The sequence below is a fragment of the Desmodus rotundus genome, chromosome 3, assembly GCF_022682495.2.
Source record: "Desmodus rotundus isolate HL8 chromosome 3, HLdesRot8A.1, whole genome shotgun sequence".
Lineage (NCBI taxonomy): Eukaryota > Metazoa > Chordata > Mammalia > Chiroptera > Phyllostomidae > Desmodus > Desmodus rotundus.
Genome location: NC_071389.1, coordinates 129919332 through 129945235, shown reverse-complemented (window position 1 = coordinate 129945235; position 25904 = coordinate 129919332). Strand labels below are relative to the sequence as shown.

The following is a 25904-nucleotide window of genomic DNA, read 5'->3' as shown; positions in this document are numbered from 1 at the left end:
AATTGTTCTTGCATATAAACTAATTATGTTCCACATGAAAAGAAAACACTGATTTAGAAGTACTTTCAGGTAGGCTGTTGAAAGCAGGGGTCATTCTGGGATGAAATCCATCACCTTTAAGAACATTGCCCTCTAAGCATTTGAAAGGTGTAAGTGGACGGTTTGCCCAAGGCTGGGTTCATTGTGCTCACGGTTTCCTACTGCCCAGTGCTCTCTTGTGTTTTCCAGGCCAAAAGTCCGCCAGCTCCTGGAGCCCATAGGGCACCCCAGTGAGCACCCAGACGTACATCCTTGGCTCACAATCTCTCTGTGGCCCATCGCAGGGAGAAAATATTTGCATGCTATTAGCAACTTGGGGGGACATTTCATGTGGAGCAAAAAAGTAAGCTAAGTGGTTTATTTGTTCCCTAGCTCTCATTCTGAAGAGATGAAGAGGAGAGGAAGGAAACAGGGCTAGCAGGAGACTGGCAGTGCAGAGGTTGTTTTGGGTGAAGTAGATTGACAGAGGATTCCTGTCAGTTTTCCCAAAAGCTTAGGTGCTATTCCGCTTTGCCTTCAGGCACTTGAAATCCGGAAAGGGTGGACAGTAGTGAGTGAAAGACATGTGCCAAGACCATCACTGGCCCTACAGTGAGAGCAAAAATACTCCTGAAACTACTAAGTGGTATTAGAAGCAGTGGGTTTCCCCCTAAACTCCTGGCCCCACCCACAAATGAGGATTTCATTTGGCATCAGACAAACCTACATTTCAAATATAATATTTTATGTTGTAAAACTGCTACTATTAATAACTATTTCCCACATGTCAGCCCTAATCTTTACTTTATACATTTTACAGTGCTAATTTCACAAATTATCAATATATGCCTTGAATAAATGAAGGGAAATTTATATTCTATTTAATGAAGTTGTTTTTCTTTTTAATGGAAAGCAAAATCACCCTGCCTTCATTAAATCCCTCAGTACTCATGGGTGAACAATGTGTTTGTGTCAGTGAGTATCTTTGAGTTTTAGGGCTTTGTATCCTGGGCAGAAATTCATGCTGAGTGTGAAATATTATTAAGAAGAAACAAAAACTCCCCAGCTAGTACTGCTTGTTTTGCTACGTTGCCTATATTTGCTGTGTGTTATAATATCTGAAAGGGGAAATATATATGTAGAGGTTAACCAGTTGCAGATCGTCAAAGAAAACTGACCAAATTTTAAGATTCTCACCCCAACCAAAAAAAAAAAAGCCAAAAACTAAGAAAACTAGTTTGCCTCAGTGTTTCCTTTCCTTTCCCTTTCCTTTCCTTTTCTTCCCTTTCCTTTTCCTTCCCTTCCTTTCCCTCTCCTTCTCCCCCTTTCCTTCCTTCCTTCTTTCCTTCCTCTCTCCCTCCCTCCCTCCATTCCTTCCTTCCTTCCTTCCTTCCTTCCTTCCTTCCTTCCTTCCTTCCTTCCTCCCTTCCTTCCTCCCTTCCTTCCTTCGATAAAAAAACTGAGGAACACTGCTTTTCAAGAAGATGGTATGACGAAATAGACTGTGGGCTTCAGACCTGTATTTGAATTTCAGCTCTGGCATTGGTTGTATAAACTTGGACAAATTACATAGACTTTCCTGCGCTTTAGGTCTGTTTCCCCTCATTCTGTAAAGCAGATTTAATCATGACAATTTTAAAGGATGTCATGAGAATTACTTTGGGTTGGCACTCAGTGGACTCTCAGTAAATGGTAGTTTTTATTTGTGTTTATAGCTTAAGTAGAAAAGCTAAGGGAAACTTTAATGAAAACGAAGTTTGGAAACAAGGAGCAGGGCTGGAAACACAGGCCTTTGGGTGGTTCCAGTTGTGAAAGGAACAGTATTACAGCAGGTAAAGGTATGACAACGGGGAACAAGGGAATGTCCATCAAAGGGCATTTTGAAAATGCCCAGGGTCTCTCCTATTACTTAATTCTTTAAATTAGAGTCTAAATTTATATTACCTTTTAGGGAATTCACAATAAAAAATAAGAGGATATCAAGTTTTCATTTAGAAACTCATTGAAGTTAAGAATTTGGTTTAATCCATTTGTGCCTGAAAAGTCTTTTCAACTAGAAAGGCAATCAAATTACAGTCCTACAACCTAGCAGAGGTGTCCAACCTTCTGGTGTCTTGGGCCACGCGAGAAGAAGAAGAGTTGTCTTGGGCTACACATTAAATACACAAACACTAACAAAACCTGATGGACAAAAAAAAAAAGGTTTTAAATAAATTTACAATTTTTTGTTGGGCTGCATTCATAGCCATCCTGGGCCACATGTACCCTATGGGCTGTGGGTTGGACACTCCTAGAAGGATATTTTAAGAATAATTAAAAATATTCCTTTTTCCTGTGATGTTCTTAGCAACCACATCATGAAGTAGACAGTACTTATTATGCATAGCAACAGTTATAATTGGTGATTAAAATTCCAACCAAACACTCAGAATCAAGTAAATCATAGTTATGGCCAAAGACATATCAAAAAAATCAAATGCAACTTCTGTAACAGTTGAAAGGAAAATCATTAGGTTCCAGTTCCACAAAATGGACATATAAATCCTAGGTATGCAAAATATGTCATGGTCTTGATATATTTTAAAACAATTTAATATTATTATATCTTATCTACTATATTCTAAATATGACTAGGTATGATAAACTTAGATTTTGTTCAGATTATCTGAGATGTCGTGATTGATTCTTTCTGTATTTCCCTCTGGGTACATTTCCATGATGTAAGCAAAGACTTACATCATAGTTTTAACTAAATCTTAGCTTAATTTAACTTTTATTTAAAGTTAAGTCCCAAGCTCTCTGCTCATCATGGAAATAGGATGGAAGAAGGATTACAGAGCGGAGATACTGAGTAATCTTACATAATAAAAAAACAAAAAAAAAAAAAGAAAAAAACTATCATCATATTCATGACTGTCAACAAAAACAGTAAGAATGATTTTGCTAAGCATCTATACTGCTTCTCTTTTTAAAGAAACAGACCAAAAAACCAAAAAAGTACTACACCATTTTTATTGTTTGGCACTAAGATATTCTTATTGACAGGCTTTCGGAATACTTGAGACTTCATTTGTAAAACAACACAATTACTATTTTTAACGTGAATTTTAAAAAGGACGTTTTCAAACATCTCTCACAGGGTAACAATCACCTCTCCTCATTCATTCATTCATCCATTCATTCATTCATTCAGGTGCAATTTTGCGTGCCTGTTGTGTGCTTGCCTCTGTGATCAAGCTTGGTCTCTCCGTGAGAAACATCCCTGCCGGATGGAGCTTCCTGGAATGTTGTGGATCAAAATCAGTGTCTTTGTTGCATTTCTCTAATATGATAGATTGTGAATGACAATCTTACTTGTACCCATGTTTAATTTCCAACAGTAAACCTTTTATAAGAATTTCCATTCAGGGTATCGATTTGCTGTATGCTCGTTCTTGGAGGGCATGCGTTACCATCCGACTGCTGAGTGTGCTTAGAAACGGCACCAGTTCTTTCATGATCTTTGGACAAAGTAACGCTACGAGGAATAATGAGTTTAACTTATTCCAAAGACGCATCAAGTAATTGACCATTGGAAACTAAAAAAACTTTTGCCATTTGATTGAATATGTATTCTCCAAATGTTTTTCCGTGAAGCAAATGTTTTTCTAATTAGGCTTTAAAATGTGAAATTTTCTTACAAAATTGATTTTCTATTAAGGCACCATAGTAGCTTCTTTTCCCTTCTGCTTGGTACTAATTAAATATGTCCCAACTGGTTTTAATTCAGCAATCAATTTTTCCCCCATTTGCACTGGATTACAGAATCTCATTTAAAAACCAGTTTTTAGTGAATTCTATACAAAACAGAAGTGATAGACATTCTCTTATGGAGACAAAACAGCACTGGTCAAGTTATGAGATAGACTTGCTAAGAAAATTTTTTTAAAAAGGACTCAACTTGTATTCTGGTGGTATCTATTCCTTGTGCTGTTTTTTTTTTTGTTTGTTTGTTTTGTTTTGTTTTGTTTTTTTGAAATAGGAGTAGTACTGAAAGACATGGGGATAAAAAGTAGGAACAAAATACCAAGACAGGAACAAAATACTAAAGTAAAAAACTAAAAATGGGAACAAAATACAAAATAAAAATACTAATATAAGAAGTAGTATTATTGGAAGGAAGGGGGATAAAAAAAATAGGGACAAAATACTAAATGCTTTGAAGAGGTACTTGATGCTGGGGTACGGAACAGAGAGAGTTTACAAATAAAGACAATGAGGCATAGCTATTGATTGTGACATTTGAAGTAATCAAGTGAGCATATTAAATGAGTGAATTATAGTAGAAGTCTGGAGGTTGGTTTCAGGTTCAGCTTGTGGGTGGCACAATGGAAGAACAGTATATATTAATTATAAAGAATGATTTCTGAGGCCCTAAACTGAGAAGGACAATATTAAGAAAACAATTCTATATATAACCGTCTCTCAGCTACCTGTAAAGTCAAATTCCACATTTGTCTGTTGAGAGGTGGGGAGGTAGAAGCAGAGAAAGTGGTCGGTCAGGCAACATAAAAATGGCAGGTGAACCCAAGCCAGTGAGGTGGCTCTGATCATGCTTTATGCAGACAGGTTATTAAGTCAGGATGGAAGCTGCAGCAGAGATGTTTTCACCAGGGGCTGGAATCTAACAGCCGGAACCATGTGCTTGTTAGTATTCTTCCTGGCGTAGCTTATCTCTTCAATCCCCGTCTTACACGCATACTTAGTAACTTTCAGAAAAGGTGCCCTCCCCTCTTTTTCTAAATTGCTTGCACCTTTAACTGATCATTAAAACGATACACACTTCTTTCACCTCCATAATTGCCTTATCATCTTATGACTTTCACATTTTTCACCTTTCTGGCAACAGAACCCTAACCCATTCTTTTACAATCACAGGGTTGGAGCTCAGTGCATTGGATTTAACCAGTTCAAGTCCAAGTTTCTAACTTGAGTAGACCACCAGAGTGGTTTGGTTTCTAGATTCCAAAGCTGTTTTTTGAAGTCTTGACATTAAAATTAAAATTTAGATAGAAGAAAACTAAACTGTTAGGAGAAAACTGAAGTCATGAACAGAATTATATATGTAAAGTGGAAAAATAATTTCTTTAAAATCATGAGAACTAAAGTCAATCTAAGACTTTATTCACACAACTCCCGATTTTCTGCAGTTAATGGTAGTATGGAAAGGTAGAGCAGAGTAAGTACTCTTTAGCTATAAAATGTAATTGGAACCCTGACTGGTGGGACTCCATTGTTTGGAGCATCGACCCATAAACTGAGAGGTCATGGGTTTGATTCCCAGTCAGGGCACAAGCCTGGGTTGTGGGTTTGGTCCCTTATTGGGGTGCGTGTGAGAGGCAACCGATCAATACTTCTCTCACATTGATGTTTCTCTCCCTCTCTCCCTCCCCCTCTCTCTAAAATCAATAAACATGCTCTCAGGTAAGGAACCCCCCAAAATATAATTGGAATCCTTCTTCATTTATTATGAAAAAGTTTATACCTGGCCCTAGTCATCCAAAGATACTTTGTAATCTAGACATCTATTTCATGAAGTTTTCTCAATCACAATAAGAGGAAATAGTCACTCTGCTGAAAACCAAAAATTACTATTCCCAAGTAGATAGCAAAGAGGAAAAACTCCAGCATTTAAAAATGTAAAAAAAAAATGTGATTGTAGAATTATTTCCCATTAAAAACTTAGACATTCAATAAGCACAAAGGTGATAAGAAAAAGAACAGAGAAGTAGATACAGATATATAAAGGGAGAATGGGAGAATGAATAGGGAGATGAAAAAACAGAGAAAGAGAACAGTAAGATTGGTCAAGAAGAAAGAGTAGGAGATCTCTTGTTTACTGAGCACTCATTACATACCAGAACGTAATACTCTAGTCCACGTAATCTGTGAAATAAGGGGTAGATAATTTTAGGCCACTTTCTAGATTAAAAAATGGAATTCTAGAGGGCTAAACTGACTTATCCCATGTCTCTGAGCTAGTAAATGGATTGGTCACAATTGAAAGCTGGGAGTGTTTGTTTTTAAATTTTTATTATTTTTAATCCTTACCTGAGGACATTTTTTCATTGTGTTTAGAGAGAGAGGAAAAGAGAGAGGGGGAGAGAGAGAGAGAGAGAGACAGACAGACAGACGTTGATTGGTTGCCTTCTCTTACATGCCCCTATTGGGGATTGAACCCACAACTTGGGTATGTACCCTGATTGGGAATCAAACCCACAGTGCTTTTGTCTATGGCACAATGCTCCTGCCCTGGCCACTTACTGGCCAGGGCAGGAGTGTTCGCTTTTAAAGACAGAACTTTTTCCAGAAATCAGCCTAGCTGGCAAAAAGCAAGGCAAAGATTGGAGTGAGGGAGAAAAATGAGACCACACTAAATTCCACAAAACAGAAGCAGTGTTGACCCTTTCTACTTCTTTTTTTTTCTCCTTAAAACACACCTAGTGCAGTTATAGGAATATAGCATGTATAATAGATATTTACATAATGAATATTTTTGAATGGGTTGGGTGACAAAGATCTTAGGGAGATAAGACATGGAGGAAAGGGAAAGACATAGAAGAAAGGGAAAGAGGGCAGCTAAAGGGATGAGGATTAAATGTGATTCTTTTGGCAATCAGCCTAAACTTCTAGGTTCTAGAATCCAACCAAACCTGTCAGCTTAGTGTCAAGCCTCAAACTCTGCCTGTATTCAAAGAATTTTTGAAAACAGAACTGTTTGATGGCATACATCCCCTTCACTGAAGAACCTGGGGGGTGTGAAGTCGGAATTCCAGGCCACTTGGTAGTTACTAGGTGGAGGTCAGTAGAGTGGGCCATGCAGGCTGGCCATGTGGACTGTGGAGCACAAGCAGGTCATAGTCTGATATTCAAAGAAGCCAATTGAAAACTAGTCAATTAATAAATATTGATTAGTTAATAAATATTTGTTGAGGTCCCACTTTGCACCAACTCCTTCTGCCCCTTCTCTCCCCTCCCCTCCCCCTCCCTGCCAAGCTGCTGGGAATTTACACAGAGCCAAACATTTCAGTAAAATATAAATGCTCAATGAAACAGCTCACTGCTTTGTTAAACAATTAGAAACATTATGATCGAATGATTGCATGTTTTTCTTTTCATACAGATGCTTGATTTAAAGTTGATATTAGTTCACTCATAGGGAAGAACTGCTTATCAAAATCATAAAATTTAAAAACTCAATATTATCCTTAGGTTGTTCCAGAGAGTCCACAGTAGGCTAAATCTATCTCAATATCCCAGAATCTAATTTCGGCTAACTTGTTTGGTTAAATTATATATATTTCCTTCACAAAAAGAAAGCAGAGCTTAACTCCAATAATTTTTATTCCTTTTGTACAACCAAGTAACTTTAGAGCACTAATAAAATTCAGTTTCAGGACAGCAATCACAAGTTTGTTCTAAAACTTCATGTCATTATACTTGTCACAGAAAACCTCAGGCTGAGAGGGTTCCCAGGTGATGGGCTCAGCCGAGTCTCTGAAGGCTTGGGCCACTCCCTCATCTCCCTGCTGGCCCCGAAGGGACCACATCTACAGAACCCTAGGAATCTTAAACGGCTGCAAAAGGCATTGCTTTAAGAGTTCAGAGAAGCTAAGAGTTGTTTGCTTTTCTGGTATTGGCCTATTGAGACATTCTCACAGAGAAATGCTAGGGACAGGCAGGCACAGCGTAATCAAATAGAATTGATTATTAGGCAGTTTAAATGCACTAAGGATATTGAACTTCCCTTTTCAAATCACAGAAAAATCCTGGGTTAAATTATTCAAACTGGGAGAAAACAATGTGAAGATTACTATAAAAACGTGAGTCATTTAAAAAATGGATTTAATGTCGGCCTTTGTGAGTTGTGTTTGATGTTTCACCCACCAGACTCTGCTCTCTTTGGGAGAAACAGTGGCCTGTCTGTGCTGTACAGAAATAATCAAGGGAAAGGTGCCATTTTATTTCTATTTAATAACAGTAGCATCTATGTAGAAATACAGAATGATTGTGGTAAAATACAAATAAGAGGATGATATTTTACTGTCTATTTAAAGAAATAGGTGTGTGAATGCCATTTGGTAAGCTTTTAGAAATGTGTCTGTCTGTCTGTCTGTGTCTCTTCAGGGAGTTGTCCATAGACCTTGTATACAAACTTTTCTCTTTTCTCTCAAATCACACCCAGAAGACCTATATGCTTTTTAATGGGGTTGTGCAGTCTCCTGACCCTATTTTGCCAGCTGTCAGCAGCTGGGCACCCACATCACTCTTTGGAAAGAGCATCTCTCAATAGGCTATTATGTGAGCAGAACTGGCGAGTACACCGTGACACATTAGAAATGCTATTGTTTTTCTTACCTCTTCCTTCTCGGCACTTTGCAGATCACGCCACTCCTCGGTTACGTGACCAAAGTCCACTGTGTTCATGGGGACTTTAAATTCCCCGATGATGTCATGCTTAGAGAAACGATCAAAATCATACACAGCCATCACCAGGGTTTTGCCTCCCAATTCCGAGTACGGCACCTAAATGAAGGAGATGAGGATAAAAGTGCGGTCACAAAAATGCTTAAAACGTGTTAATCGTTTACAGTGCTTAATTTTAATATTTATGTTGGGTAAACAGATCAGGGAGATGCTTTTGATATTTTCTCAGATTGGATCATCTGACTAACTGCTTGCAGCTTAAATTACGTGGGAGAAAATGGGGACTTCCCTTAGTAATTTGTCACTTGATCCCAAAGTTCTGGAAGCTGTTAGCATTATTTGTAATGGATCCTACTATTAGTTATGCTATAGACACTTCAAGTCATACGAGAGTAAACCAAGCCAATTGGTTTGACAAAACAAAACAAAATAAGTTTTCCTTGTAGAGTATGTCATTATTGCTGTTCGTTCCATTGTCAGGATGTGACTTCTTACTCAGGGGTAGATAACTTTCAAGCCTCTTGGATGCCATATTTTAATATAGCAATAACTTATTAAAAGCTATTCTAGCAGTCTGAAAGGATTTAAATTAAATTCACAGGATGCCTCATCTATTCCCTAAAATAATTTCCTGATTGACAAGAGCTGACTAGAAAATTGATGTTTTGAATTTCAGGGATGCATAATAATATAGATCTTGAAGTTCACTCTTAGGTAGGACACTCTGTAGGATGCGTGGTGGCAAAAGGCCAAGAACTGATGAATTCTCCAGCTGTTCCAATGTATCTGGGACAGATGCTATGGGTTGAAAGGTTTATTAGTGACATTTTTAATATTCAGGGAAAGCCGTGAAATCCAAGTGAGCTACACTTCAGTAACCAGATAGAAATGCCTAATTAAGAAATTGTTTAGACTTGTATTAAATGATCAATTTCCATACACTTTCTATTATTTTATCAGTATAAATGGCTCTCTTACGCTCTAGTAAACATTTCACAATTAACTCTATATATTAAGACAGAAAGGAGAAGGAAGATTATTTGATTATATATGTATAAGAAATTTTAGTTTGTCCAAAGATTTTTTTTCTTTTTTCTTTTTTATTGTTGTTCAATTACAGTTGTCTGCATTTTCTCCCCACCTCTCCACCCCACCCCAGCCAAAACCAAAGATTTTTTATTTTCTGTCATTCATTATCTATTTGGGATCTGGTTAAAATAGTACAATTAAGACCTAGTCATGATGCTTTTTCCATTTTAGAAGGGAAAAAAAACCCTTTCAAAGAGCTGAATTTCAAAGGAAGAAATAAGAAATTTTAGAGTAGGGATAAACTCTTGAAAATTTCATCTGATTTGTGAAATCTATTTAGATTGGTTTTTGTGATTGTACTGACGTAGCAGCAATCAAAAGCCTGGGCTTAGGGTCAGAGGGTGCTTGGCCTGGGTGGCCCCACTTTTCAGCTGAAGGGACTGAGGCAAGTAAATAAACCTCAGCTTTTTCATCTATCGAATAGCGATAACAGTGTCTAAATCACAGGGCTGTTGAGGCTGAATGAATAATATAAGGTATTCTGCACACTGTTGGCACACAGTAGGCACCTAATGTTGTCTGAATGATGAGCAGCTACTTCCGGTGGGAGTTTGGGGGAGAAGAAGCGGCCTCTACTTTGAGGCAGGCAGAGCTCCTGTCAAGTGGATGTGAACTCACTTTTTAAAGCCTATCCTCTTCAAACTCTGTTATGCTTCTGCTTCTGTGTCGCATCACCTATTAGCATTTCAGGGTGCATCAGCTACGATGCCTAATGGATACATTAACCAATTCTTTAGACACAGTGGCATAGTTCTTGAGGGTATCAAAATACATTGTACTTTGGATGGATTTTAATTTGGTCTACCTTCTTGAAATAAAATGGAACCTGATAAAATTTTATAGGCAATTAAAAAAGTTCAATAATTATAGTTCTTCACATCAGAGAAATCACTAATAAAATTATTAGTGATACATATTTTTAAAGAAATGACATATAGGTCATTCAAAACAACAACAGTGTCCCCCCACCCACCCCATATTCTTTCACACATAATGGAAGAATCCACTTAGTAAATTGTGGTTAGCAATGACTAACCTAAATTAAGATTCATACATACTCAAATAAAATGATTGTAAGTATCACTTCCAATATTTTCTATTTTCATTTTATGTTCTGTGGTATATTGACCACAGTGATTCACTCTTCATAAGCTAAGTATTTCCAGAATGTTTTTACCACTACTGTACATTAACTACCCTCAGTATAGAAAACTGTGGATTTTCAATGGGACTGTTTACATCAGGGACTTCTGTCTTAAAAAACTCAAAAGTTTCAAAGTGATAAGACACTGCTCTTCTATAAAAGTGGGAACAAAATTCTCAACAATGACTCATGGCCTCTTTCATACCAGAATGTTGGCTAACAAGAGGCACAAGCTTTCTCTCCGGCTGGCCGATGGACAGGTGATTCTGAATCAGCCTCCTGGCGCGGCCACATCTCATATTTCAGAGATGTACTGTTGTAAGTAATGCATTTAAAAATTTTTCACATATTAGTATACCCACAAAAGAACTATTTTTATGCATGATTTGCAGACAAGAGCTACAGAACTCGGGTATGCAGAGATGTCCCGGGCCTGAAGGGCGTGTTTTCCTGCCGGGTTAGTATATGGCCAGAATCCCTCTGTGATTGTCAACTGAGGTGTCTCACCAAGATGCAGAACACCAGGGAAGAGCCTGGAGTAAAGGAAAAATGCTGTAAATGCATAAAAACAATACGTTCACCTTCTCTGTATTGATAGGCTAGGAGCAGGGTTTCGGAGGGCTCAGCCAGCCCCTGTGCACATCGACATTTGCAATGAGAACAATACAGCTTGTGCCTCGTAAACAATGGGCAGGGCTTACTTCATTCTGTGATTGCAACAGGGACTTTTAAACTTAAAAAAGTAATTCCACTATTTCTTTGACTGTATACAGGGAAAAATACTCAAGCCTGTTGGTGCACATTTGAAGCTGACCTCAGTTTTTAGATGTGAATGTGACATCTTAGTCAAATGCCATCTGTATTCTGTTCTGAAATGGCCAAGCTGAATCCTGACGTTGGCTAAATGTAAATGCAATGTAAAATCCTCCCCGGATGGGAAATAAGAATTTTAAATATTCTGATTAGAATCGCTTTGATCTCTGAACAAGCAGTCATGTGGCGTCTATGTATGTGTCAGGATGGGATCTGTCTGTTTTAGGAAACAACGGAGGAAAAATTATTAGTAAGCATAAAACAATACCTTGAAAGTAAATTGCTCATTGAAAACAGGATTAAGGGTCTTTCGGTGGACTTTTGTCTCAAATTTCTTCTTTTTATCAGGCAGCAGGAACACTTTCACGTAGGGATCGGATGTGCCCCCCATGTCCAGGGCGGGCAGCTCGGCCGCCTGGATGATCCCCACCAGCAGCTGAAATAAACAACGGAACAGAGCAAACACAAACATTGGTGGACATTTTGGAAAAGATTTATTTGTTCACATTGCTGCATATTGTGATTTCTCCCTCTTCCTCTTTGCTCTTAATAAACATTATTTTTCTCTTGTGAATCTGAACACAGAGGCAAATGAAGTGAGCTATATAGACTTCAGAAACCCAATTATGACAGATGCAGGCTCTAGAAAGCCTGATTTTAAGCACATAAGAGGCTTTCAAAAGGTTGCTGATTACAGTTAACTATAGAATTCATATTTGCAAAAGAGTTGCAATCAAATAACTTTCCAGTTGCTAAAAGCCCTTGTGCATTATTTTCCTTGCTAGGGCATGATTTGTGAGTGGAAATAAATTGTTAAACAATCACAAGTGTATAATTATAAAGTAGGAAATTTTTATTCTGAATCAAAGCCTCAGACCAACTAAATAGAAATTTTTAGAAATAGGTACCATTTTGAGATAATAAGATCTTCAAGTTTGTATCATATTTGACTTGTACTTGTGTGCTGACTACTTTTGGTTTACATGACAGTAAAGTGATCATCATGTATTTAATTCTGTGTTTAAATTTAAGACTTAGAGTCAAGGAAGTATAATTTCAGCCTCAAGTAAAAGAAGGGAATATTAGAGAGATGGTTTTTACTGTTGAGTGTGACTGAGTTTCTGGGATTTTTTCCAACACAGCAGAAAGATATGCATTTTCAAGTCTCTTTTCTTAGTGACATATTGCTCTGTCTTGCTGTGAGTGAGAGCATAGGCTGGCGTTTTTAATTATTTTTGCAAAGAAACAAAAGCTGTGAGTGGACTGTTCTAGATGCTCTGCCGCCAGACCATTGTGTCAACAGGCTGCTCTGGATCCATATGAGAAACAGAAGTAGACTCTCTTATTGTTGCTCGAGGTATGTACTGTTCAGTAAATGCAGTCATACCATAGCTTTTTACATCAGATCCTGAAAGGTGGGTTTGAGGCGCTTTAGACACCATAGTGGAAAAGCAATTCACTGCCCCCTCCAAAAAACAAAAAAGGGTCACAGCTGTTTTCTGCAAAAGTGACCCACCATGTTTGTAAGTACAGTTTGGTTAGTTGACTCAATTTTTAAGCTGGATTAATGCCCTGCATGATTATGTTTTCATTTTAAAGCTCCAATATCTGTGTGATAGCATCATACAACAAAAGCAATGAAAATACTGGATTGTAGGCATACAAAACACAGAGATTATCAAAGAATAGCTAAAATAGGCATTAGATAATAAAGACATATTTTAGTAAATCAAACAGTTTGTCTCTTGCTTAGCCAAATTGGTATGTATTCACATACAATCTAAAGGTAGCCAAATTTTGTCTGCCTTCAGGTTGTATGTGAATAAGCAAGATTTTATTTTCTTCTCACTTGCAAAACCCTTTTTCTTCTGGGGAAGGAAAGCTCTGGAAATATACCCAAACTCTTTCAAACCAGATCATGTATATTTTAAAGACTTTTGGATATTTATTGATGAGGGGTGGAATTCCTTCTGCTAAGCCCCCTCTGACTTAACTGGTAGATAAGCATCGCATTTCCCTCATGAAAGCATCTCCGTGTACTGTAGGGTTGTCTTTTAATTTGGGTAACAGATATGTATATTTATGAAAGTCTTATCTGGGAAGTTCCTCAGACTTTATCTTCCATGACTCAAAGGAATCATTTTGTAAATCATGTAAGTTGAGACCGTTTGGAAAATCAGTGCATAATAATATTAAAAGTTTCATCGGGTGGACTCTTCTAGATCATCAGAATGAAATGCCTGTTTGAATTGGATGTTTACTAGAAAAGGAGCAGTATGTACACTCATATGCCAGTGAAAACAATCAGTGCTATTATTTTCTTAAACATACTATTTTATAAAATGACATTTCTAGTACTCAAAGCCAACTTAGGACTTTCAGAATTATGACTAACCAGGATGAGATACCACCAGATTTCTACTGAGAAATATAAAAGTAAAATAAACTAGTAGAAACATACAGGATACATATAAAAGGCAGGTCAAATTTCTGGAAAACATGGTATATGTCAAGATAATATAACTTGACCTTGACCTTCCTGAGAATATTAAAACAAGCTTTGCTTTCAACCAAGTCCTGATGATCAAATTTTGGGATAAGTGATATAAATGGCCTCAAATGTTCCAGTTAATTAACTATAAAAGGTATACCTATAAATCTGTATAAATCCATTCCTGTAAACCTGTATCTGTAACCAACACACAGCTTTCTAAAATGTATTGTGAAATAACTAGCCAGGACTGTAATGGAGGTGATGAAGTAAAATTATTTTTAATATGATAGAACATATCAACACATCTTCACGAGACATCCTCTGGAAGCCGCGGGAAGCGGAGCCAGGGTCTGAGCTGTCCATTTCCAAACAAAGCCCAGAGCCTGTGCAGCTGTTCAGAGCTCTCACGGCTCTGCTGCCTTTGGACGGCAGGTGTCAAAGCGGAACCTTGGGGTTTGACCTACGTGTTCCGTTCCTCATCAAACTGGAAATAATTAGCACAGGCTGCATTAGCAGTAACTGCATTTACTTCACATTGATCAGTTCTTCCTCCCCCAAAATGACGAGTGAAGACAAACAAACTGGAGAGTTTGACAACTCCCCTCTTTAGAGAAGGGTCATGTCCTAAGGGTTGGTGAGAGTCAGATCTCTAACTCAGCCAGTTCCACTGATTCTCGACTAGCTTTTTAATTTCTTGAACAATTCAGTAGATAAAGGAGTATATTCATCAATGTCATAGAATCTTTTTATGTAGAGGGATTTCTAACAGCTATCTTTTTGTGTGTGTGTGCTATCTCTATAAAGGCAGTCAACGAGGGAGAGCTAACATTATTGTTAATCTAGTTGGCACTTTGTGGTTCTTTGAGAAACTGAAGCAGAAATGCCTGTTTTGTTACCTATTTTAGTGTTTTGTCACTTTTTTGGCAGCAGTCATAGGCACTAAAAATCAAGTTTTCTAGTCTGTCTGCTCTTCTAGAACTGCTATCTCATTAGCATCAGGAATTTGACTTAATTATCATGATATTATATAAGGCATTCCTACCTTTGAAATCCATGGACTACAATTTTCCATCTTTGATTCCGTATCAAACTGTTACATTACGTAACATTATGTTACATTACTGTTACATTACATTACTGTAACATAATGTTACATTATGTTTCAAAAGTTTGTCTTGAATGGTGGTGTTACTCAAAGGCCCCTCACCCTGTTTGGATCTGAATCCATGCAGTGCAAGGAAGATTATTCCAGCGCAGGCCGAGGGCGGGCTTGGGGCCAGTCTGTGGTTGGGAACTCTTAGAATCAGTCTGCCTGCTTCAAGTTAATTTGTATTCTGCTTGCCTATTGTAAGTGCTATAAGTTAGATGTAATCGGTTGAATACTGTGAATTCCAATTACCAGAAGTTAAATTAGCAAGTAGGAGACTGCCTGTACTTAGAAATTATTTCATCAATAGCTTTGGTAATTGCATTTTCCCCTTGCAGCCAACGAAATGTTTTAAGAAGTATCATGCTTCAATTTCTACTTGGTAATTTCAGAAAATGTAATGGAATTAGAAAACATTTCCCCCCTCAGACCTGGTTGTTCTGGAAATCATAATCCAGCGAATATTGAAGTTTTCCCAATTTTTCCTCTTCTTTGGGTTCTTCTTTTTCTTCCCCATCAGTCAATCCAGTTTCAGCATCATCATCCTTAAGGGCCTATGATTAGGGAAACGGATCATATGTGAATTCAAGTGCATTTGCATCAAAATCCAACTTAAACTGGGCCTGTGGTTATACTTCCAAGCTGTCAGAAGCAAGCACTAAGATGCTGGAAATCTCAGTTGGTCTGACACACATTCACATTTGCTGCTTACATATTTTTTAAAATTCCATTTATGCACGGAATTTTTTCCCCCAATCAGCAAGCAACATGGAAGCAATGGAAGAAGCCCCTAGGAATATTGCAAGCAAAAAATGTAAAGTTGTTGCAGAGAAGATGTCAACTTGGCATTATATTCGATTCTGCTAAAACTGCTCATTTCAGAGGTATGATACACATGCTATTAACCAGGCCAGGATTCGCATTCACGCAGGTTACAGCGAGTTAAGCTAACCATCATGTAAAACACCATTGTTACATGCAGCGGAGTAATTCGTGTGAAATGTGTGGCCTTTCCTGGCCTTGTTTCCTATGAAAAAATCGTTGAGTCAGTGATTCTCAGAAAGTTTTAATTCCCTACGTTTCACATCTACATTTATAATGGTTATGGAAAAAGAAAAAAACATGCTACCAGCAAATGCATGTTTAGAGGAAAATCTACTCCATTTCCAGTTTACGTTTACCATTTTATTTTCATAACAGCTCCACAGAAAGCTAGGCTGAATTAAATTGATTTTTATGGGTCCATTTGATACCAAAAAAATAAAAGGAGTTATATTTGCAATTTTGTCACACTGATATTGGTATAAAAATTTATTTTGTGTTAATGAACAAAAATCATAGGGTTGAACTCACAAAGGTCAGTTTGTATCAGCTGAATATTTTTTATAACCTAAAACTTAAGTGTAATGTAAATTGAAATACTAGAAAGCTCATTATTTCATAAAATACATTCAAATGCTCCTCTTTAAAAAAATAAAAATATAGAATATATTTTCTCAGTAAGTACCAAAATAAGTACCAAACAAGTACCAAAATTTTGCTAAATAACCAAACATTATAAAGATTATAAAATTCGAAAGCTTTGTTTCTGGAGATGTGCATTCTTATTGCCTTAAAGGATTTAAAAAAAGAATTAGAAGTAAATGCATAATTATTATTATTGATTAAAAATGATAGCATTACATATCCCTAACCACTAGTGAGGTTAACACAAATTTTAAATCTTACATTAACCATATTTATTTTTTTTCTTCGGGAGACTGCTGGTATTTAGCCATTGCTAATTTTTCTTTGTGTTGTTTGCCTCTTAGTGGTTTGTAGAGGCTGTGTGTTTTAGTGGTTTCAACCTTTCTGTTGTTATACACAGGAAATATTTCCGCCTAGTTTTTGGTTGTAGCGTTTTCATTGCTGTGTGTGTGTTACTGTAGAACCTCACAGAAATCAAGTTAAGACTCGTAGGTGGTAGACTGCTTTATATCTCTGACAAAGTGAGGGGATCTTAACTCTTCTCAGCAATCAAATTAAATCTGAGCATTCTTGTAGAACTCGAATGCAAGAAGCATAACCAGGCTTCAGAAAAGCACGAGAATCATCAGACTACCCAACCTTTTCCCCCGCCTCCACCTCCCAGACTACATGGTATTTTTTTCTCTGCTGAGAGAAGACTTTTCTGTTTACTTATCCGTGAACACAGAGCCCCTCAATGATGCTTCAAAATGACACCCTCAGTTCCTTAATTGACAAAGTTTTCCAATTGGGCTCTACCCAGGGAACTCCAATTTGATACCCTCAAACTGAAGCACGGTGGCATCATGTTAACACAATGTATTTGGGTGGGAAGATCAGACAAACAGAGTTGCACTGTAGTCAGAGATGCTGCCCTTTTGTGGTTCTTGAAAATTCTCAGGAGCCTACGAAGAGTAGGGAAAATGGAAAATTGCCATCAATATATCAGTGTAGAAAGTTTAAAAAATCTGGTTAGCTATATACTATTTAATGTGGAAACTTTAAATTATACTTGGATGTTTCCTTGAATAGTAAACTGTTGACTTACTGATAGCCAAAGGCAAGAAACAACATAATTATTTAAAAATTTATATTAACCTTTTAACTTGGGGGAGGGGTCACTAAAGAGAATATGGTAGTAAAGTAACAAGAAGAGACAATTGGGTTTAATTATAGGGCTGGCGGCTGTGAAATCACATTGCCCTTTCAACACCTCAGCTGTGTGTAAGTCTTTCACGCTGTCAAAGAAGATGTGCTGGGAAAATTGTAACCTAGGTAATTTGCCTCCCTGTAACATTTTCATTTTTAAAAAATAATAGCAAACTAATGCATAGTTCTGTCTGAAAAATCTGCACATTACTTCACCATAATAAAAAAAAATTCATAGATTAAAATACTTTTTCACAAAGCTCAGAACTGACAATTTACATATTGTGTTTCAGCCCAGTGCAATTTGAAATAGCTGAGATATTAAATCCCCTTCTACCTAAGTGGGCTTGCCCTAATAAAAGGTGCAGAACCATCTCTGCAATTATTCTGCATGAAATAGGTCTAAATTTTTGATAATTTCTCAGTGCCACTGTTCATCACTGAAGTGATTAAGTCTATTCTTGTCCCAAAGGCTGAGTTTAACCAAGACATTTTCTGTACTATCACATTAAATTCAGGCCTATTAAATCAGTAGCCATTATAATAATATCTCCAGAGCAATACTTCCCCCCACAAAGGAGCAAAATGCAGGGGAAAAGCTTGTAAACCCAGCAGTTCTGAGAGTTTGATAAATTGCTGCAGAAAAAGCTGTGTTGGGAACATTGACCTTGTTTTAAATTTCAAAGATTTAGTGCGCATGCTTCTGGTTTGCTTCAGCATTCAAAACGTGCTCAGTTCACAGCCATCTAAAGGAGCACTGGCTCTTTCTCAGTGAAATCGTCCGGGTTTGGATTTGCAAAGGCACAGTAAAAAGACAGCAACAAAGGGCTGAATTTTCTTTCTGCGCCCATCAGTTAAAAACTCGAGCTTTCTAATAGCATTCTATTTCACCAGTTAGTAATATTTAATATGAGAACCCTTCATCTTTACAAAACCAATTTAGTTCAGCCTCAAGATGTGTGTCAGAACGGCGCACCCTCGGAGGTGGAGCCCCAGCTGCCAGGCCACTGAGTGTGTGCGAGCGCTGCTGACGTAGGAGTGTCTAAGTAGCAGAGGAAACCTACCGCAAAGGACAGTCCAGAACAGTCATGAGACACAACACAGATAAGGAGGACATAGAAGGAAGAAATAAAAATTAAAGTATCTATACACATTAGTAAAAACGATGGAGAAATGACCTTTCCAGACCTAGGACTTTCTAAGTTGATATTTTTCTTCTGTATTTTTAATGTTCTCACGTTTTAAGGCATTAAAAAAGATATGTATGTATATATCTTTTGCTGTATAAATACAGTATTTGTAGTTAATTTTTTTTGTTGCCATTGCAGAATATTTAAAATTTCCCTCTTGGTTATAAAATGTTACCAAAGAGACATGTGGCCATGAATGTTGAAATTTAATTTCTGAGAGTTTTTATATGGATTGAAACAGTAAAAACTTATTGATTTTCCCAGAGCCTAGATATTTTAAGAAAAATCTAAAATGCCCCTCACATCTGTTTTAAAATGAGAGGCACATTGTCTTCCCCATGTTCATATTAATATTCTGTTTTAAAACCATCTAAAAATATACATATTTAAAAATAATTTTACTTTGTGGTAAGGCTGTTTTGAATTTGTATGAATTAAATGATATATGAATTTTGATGATCAAATGTAATAGAACATCTTAAAATCTTTGAATTACATTTTACTTTTTCTTCCTTCCTCTTCATAAAATGATAAAACCCATTATCAGCTACTTTGTCAGTCCTAAAAAGTATCATAAGCTACTGCTATGTAATTGTTCACTCATGGGGCGTGCTTTCAGTTGTCCAAACACTTAATTTAATTGTTTACAAATAAAAATAAGATCTATAAAATCCTATAGAAATTGGTCTGCTTAAAATAATTAAAACCACCTTTTTGAGGGTTGAAATGCTAAATGCCATGCTGTGACAGATTACTGTAAACTGTCACTGACTTCTTTATTATTTCCTTATTTGACTCATTCTCTCTTCCCCTCCCACTTAAAGGAGTAGGTGATTAATGAAAAATTAACCACAATCAGTTCTCTGCATTCATTACTTTTGAGATCTCGGTCATTTATCCAGGTCGTACTGGGGGTAATAAACATCACTACTAGTCTATAAACTACAGACTTACACAATCTTACACAATACAGAACAAATCTTACAATGAAAAATACAGATTGCTTGTCTTAGAAACAAACACTATAGTTATTTAATATTATTTGGTGCTTTTAGTTTTTCATTATAGGATACTAGAATTTAAATATAGTTATGAAAATATTGTATTTTCAACCTATCGTTTCCCATATATAGCTGAAATTCATGTAAAAATTATTCATTTCATGTCCATCTAGAGGATTATTTCTACATTTATTCCAATAAGTTGTTTAAAGAAATCTGTATCAAGTCCTGCTTGCTATGGAAATGTTGCAATAAGGCAAGATGTGATTTAAAATTTCAGTTTCTATGTAACAGAATAACCAAAGAGAACAGTCCTTAATAGACATTGAACGTTTGTGCATTGGCTTCTATGGCTGTGATGAGAAACTTACAGAAAAATGTAACCCTTCTCACTCTGAGCTCAGGACACAGCTCTCTGAGGTCAGCACTAAACTTCCATCCCCTCGTTAGCTCTGAAACCAAACAAAAGCTCAGCTTGTGAACAAATGAGCCTTTGTGTAATTGTTTTCAATAGACGTTACTGTGTCTTTGAGAAAAAGGGTTTAAAACTCAGGCTGGGGAGGAGGGTTATTTCCTGAGTGGGTGGTTAACTAGGAAACCATGCAAATGTACTAAAATGGCTCCGTTGATTACATTGTTCCTAAGATTCATATATTTAAGAGTTTAACTAAGAGTAATTAATATTATCAGAGGAATTTATAGAACTGACCATATATGTTGTTATTTGGGAATAAATACAATTTTTGAATTATATGAAGGAAGACATTGATAATTAAGAATGTTATTTTTTGAAAAATCTTTTTGTATATTTTAATGTAAATTAAATGTTATTTAGAAATATCCAATATGAATATGATTCCAAAAACTGAAGAGGCATTTAATTATTATAATTAATAGTAAACTATTCTGAACCAAATTGTTCAGTTAATTTAGCAAAAATAGACAATATAAAGACCATCCAAACAGCTTCCTTAGGATTGGGAAAATAATCCAGCCAGAGAGAGTTTATAACCTGCCTTGTGGTTTTAACTGTTCTTATGTAAGGACAAAGAATTTTGCCTTCAAATTCTGCCCCCTTCTTTAGGGCACGCTCATATTTTTCTCCTTTCCCCGTATAACTCATTCCAGAGCACTTATTATTGAGCCAGATGAATACATACCATAAGTAGCTTTCATCAAGTGTGATAAACACCTTTTAAGACTCAGTTATTTAACAGTGAATAAGAGCAGTAACAATGCTAGAAAGGTGATCTGCCCAAGAGGGAAGACATTCAGATATTCTTTAATATACTTCTCAAACTCTCAACACAATGAAGGCCAGCTAATGGATGTAATCAGAACATTCAGGCACATGCCAATATGCTGGACCCACCTAGATGGCCCTGGATGCCCTTTTCTGGTTTACATGCTTAGGGAACTCGAAAACCCTGCCAAGTGTTTCCACTGGATCTTGGGATATTGAATGATGACTGAAAGGGTTGCCAAGCACCTCTACAACAATGACGGGTGTCCAGAAATTGTTTAGTGCTATACTTATCAGGCATAAAATAATAGACCATTTGTTAATCTTCAATAAAATCTAAGAAGAAATATGGAAGGAATGTATTACCTGATCTTTCATGGTCTTCCCCAAGTCTTTCACATCTTTCATGTTAATGGCATTCTTCCCTCCCTTTTCCTTCCCCTTCTTCTTGTTTTTCTTTTTGAACAAACATTTCTTACAGATACAAAAGCAGCAGGTCAGGACTAAAAGGACCGCAACTATGGCTATGGCAATTAAGGCCCATGGTGGCACTGAAAGAAAAAAATATGCAGAGCACATTAGTAGTATAACACATACGCAAAACTGTCAAGGTAGTCACTCTTTCTTTCCTATCGATTGAGCGCCTGTTAAGCTCCAGGCGCTCTATTCTACATTACTTTATCCAAGTCGTTTCTCCTGCCTGGGGTATTCATATTTTTTTGATTTTGCCCCTCCAGATATGTCAAATGTCATTTCCTCCCTATTGTTTTCCCTGACCTTCCAAGCTATATTTTCAATAATCCTTTTCTTCCTTCATTCAGAGTATATAGCTCTGGAGTTTGACCTTTGAGTTTAAACCCTGGCTCTACCATTTACTAGCTGTGTGACCTTGAGCAAGTTGTTTAACTTCTGTCTGCCTCAGTTTCTTCATCTTTAAAGTGGTGGTAAATTGGTAGGTATCTCATAGTCTTTTTGAAGTTTAAAATAAAATGCAGTGCCTGGCACGGGGTAAAAGTTTAGTAAATATTAACTAGTATTACTCATGAGTTAAATACTAGGACTGTGTTATGTCTGGGCACAACGGGAAGGGCTGACATGTAAAAACAAAGGTGACACCACAGTAGTAGTGAAGGTTCGGAAGAAGTGCTTGGTGCTCTGAGAGTCAGTGCTGGGGAAATTTACCCACGCAGGATCCCCAGAGGCAGGGCAGTGGTGATGTGTTCAGTGGCTCTAAACCATGGGTGAATACAGGCTTGGACACTTATAGGCTGTATAACTGGCCAGACTGTTGAACTGTTCGGAGTTTCTGAAGGTAATAGTGGTACCCATGTCATCTCTTTTGAAAATGAGAGGAGTTAAACTAGAAAGTGGAGAATGGCATCCAGCACATAGCAAGAACTCAATGTTAGCTATTCTTTATATTCAAGACATGGAGCTAAGTGTTGTGGGTAGAGCTCAGATATATGTGGTGAGGTATAACATGCACACCAATAAATATATAAAAAGAAAGAGATGAATACACTGAGAGGAGTTCAGTGGATATGCAAGTGGGATTGGGAGGGGGAAGAGATGTTTTTAGATGACAGCGTCAGATGTGCAGGCTCTGTTTAAAATAATAAAATGTGTATAAGTAAGTATACTCAAAGAAACATTTTTATTGCAACTTGCCCATCTACTGAAAGTCAATCTATTTTCTTATTTGGTACCCCCTACACATGTGCTTATCAAAATTAATTCTTATGGAAATATTTAGAATTTTACTTTGCCTGGAAAGAAATTATTCAACTATTGAGATTAATCAGAAGAAGTAATTAGATTTGCCTGTTGTAGTCAGAAAAGACACTGTGCACTGAGATGGTAAAAAAAAAGCTCTATTTTCTTCTAGCTACATAAACATTATTAGATCTAATGACTGCAGGAGGCAAGTCAGGAATACTCTGATAAAACAATAACAAAAATATTAGCTTCTCTTCCAGACCGAGAAAGCCCATTCTCTTTAGCTTCATAGAGCAGATACGTACTGGCATATTATTCTGGTTTATGATTGACTACTAGATGTTAACCTAAAGACATATAAAATCACAACTTCCAAAATTGCTTTTCAGCAAAATAAATATTTGCGTGAAAGTTATATAGATAAGTTTACACCCCAAAATATTTTTCTTATCATTCGTTAACCTCATTAAAGTCATATTTTTAAAAATATGTACATTAAAGTAAGTTTATGAAACCACTCATATCATTCAAAGTACCTCAGTTAAAGGCTTCTTACCTCTTTTGATTTAGTTAAAACCCTACCAAGCATGAGCAAGAGAGCCCATGCATTCACTGCAGGTGAGACGGTATTTTAATAATGACAATTGCTCATTTTCAAACTTTAAATTATTCTCCTCGTTGGACTTGTAGGGTAGAGTCTCAGAGAGAGAGATAAAAGTCTTGTAAATTACACAGGACTAGACGAAGATGATTTGACAACTTCACAAAAAAGAAAATAGTGAAAACACAGACACATTGAATCAAAAGAAATTAAAGGGATGGACACAGGATTACAACAAGAAATCTGAAATAGTGCCACTTGGAGGTAAATTACAACCACTGAAAAATTCATTTCGTGACTTTCTTAAAGTGTTGCTGTCTTCTAGATTTTTTCAGTTGATCTTCTGAGTAATTTTAACTTTAAATATGCTATATTGAGTATATGCAATTAACAAAAATTTCCTCATAATTTAAAAGACAATGCTATTTTGTGTACTCATGAAAATCTGACTGAATGGTTAATTATAATATAATCATTTTAATTAAATGAAGTTATTTAAATTGAATTCTCATGTTAAAAAACTAATTCTACTGTGTAAAGCAACCAAACATTTAAAATGTGATGGGTTTAAAAAGAAATACCACCTACATTATTATTCATTTGTAGTTATTCTAGAAATATGTTTAAATATTAGTGGTTAAATCTTATGGAATATGTTTTGGATTTAGGCTAAAATATTATTGAAGACCTACTTATGATTGGCCAGCAACTGCACTACTGCTCTACGTACATCATCTAATTTAATCTTCACTGCAATTTTGTCCATCATCCCTTCGATTTTGTACAGAAAAAAAAACTATATACTGAGAGAAAACTATGAATTGAATAGTTTGATGACTTCAAATATGTCTTTACATTATTAGGTTAAAATGTATATATAAGTATACAAAGGAAAAAATCCTTATTGATCCTTGAAGCCTCTTTAATAGAATATTTTATATTAAAAAAAGTGAAGCAAATAAAAATACAAGATGCTGCCAAGAGTGATTTCTATAATATGAAATATAGCTTCAATAAAAATATGCTCATCAAAATATTGCTACTGGAAGAAATCTTTCAGCTTATTGTTACTGCTGCCAACTATTATTAAATAGAATTTAAGAATTTTAACATTTAACTTAAAAAACTTTCAGCAGGAAATAATAGACTAGTGTAAAAATTCTTTGTTAAACTAGTTATTTTATTTTCTAGTTAATGAATTAATCTCACGTATTATGTAACCCAAAGGTAAGCTGATGCATAAAAATTAAGGCAAATTCAAATCAAATCTGCTTCTGATGCTTTGACTTAGACTTGGTAGTAGGCAGAATGACGCCTCAAAAATGTCCATACTTATTCCCTGGAGACTGTTAATATGTTACCTTACATGGCAAAGGGACTTTGCAAACGTGGTTAAGAATCTTGACATAGGGGAATTTCCAGACGGACCCAAGAACCAAAGAGTGGAATGGCTACTAGGGGCTGGTACAAAGGTGTGTGAGGTGACAGGTGTGCGGTGTGCATGTGTATGTGTGTGGCAAGAACATTTAGGATACACTGTCTTAGTAAATTTCAAGTACACATTTTAAGTCATCACATTGTACACCTTAAATTTACACAATGTTATTTATTACAGCTCAACATTAAAAAAAAATGGTTGCAGTCCTGCTGACTATGATTTTAGCTCAGTAAAACCCATTTGGACTTCTGACTTCCAGAACCAGAAAATAATAAACTTGTTGTTAAGTGCCTGTGAATTGTAGTAATTCATTATAGCAGCAACAGGAAACTCAAGAGGTGCAAAGCAGAGCTTGGGAGGTTTGTAATATACGCTGCATCTAGATGATTATACAATTGGAATATTAATGTGGGCTATTTCTATATGTTCTATGACCTTCCTTCTTATCTGTCCTTTACCTATCCCTCCTGCGACCATTCTCATAATTCTGCCTTTGTACCAAAGATTCTCTCAAGGATAACCGATGGTTTTCTTTTGGAGAAACCCAAACAGCATTATCTGTAGTATGGGAAAATCTTGATTATGTCTTCCTTCTTGAAATTTTCTTCTGCTTTTGTTTCTATTGCCCTTAGCATCTCCTGCTAAGCCTCTGATTTCTTTTTCTTTTTCCTCCCCATTCCCAAGTGTTAAATGGAGTTATTTAAAGTTCTTAGTCCCTTGCTCATCTTGGCATTCACTTATTGTTGGGCACACCCTTCCCCACGCCTTAACCTTTTAGGTCAGATATTCTATTTTATTCCTGCTTCTCTTAGCAGCATCCCCCACTGCCTATAGAATGTTTTCTATGAATCCTTTATCTTCTCAAACCAGTTCTCCACAGCAAGTATAT

The 25904-nt window shown here is 36.5% G+C and overlaps 1 protein-coding gene across 5 annotated transcripts in view; it reads right to left on the bottom strand.

The window, feature by feature from the left end:
* Positions 1 to 25904, bottom strand: part of SYT1 (synaptotagmin 1) — a 515905-nt gene that overhangs the window by 118802 nt on the left and 371199 nt on the right. For 4 of the 5 annotated variants that reach the window (XM_045187319.3, XM_045187317.2, XM_024579712.3 and 1 more), the window contains 4 exons: positions 21627 to 21811; positions 15603 to 15725; positions 11799 to 11966; positions 8416 to 8583 (listed from right to left, as the gene is read on the bottom strand). In XM_045187319.3, the coding sequence (XP_045043254.1) occupies positions 8416 to 8583; positions 11799 to 11966; positions 15603 to 15725; positions 21627 to 21811 (644 nt within the window). The remainder of the gene's footprint in view (positions 1 to 8415; positions 8584 to 11798; positions 11967 to 15602; positions 15726 to 21626; positions 21812 to 25904) is intronic. The other variant, XM_045187321.2, reaches the window with a different exon arrangement.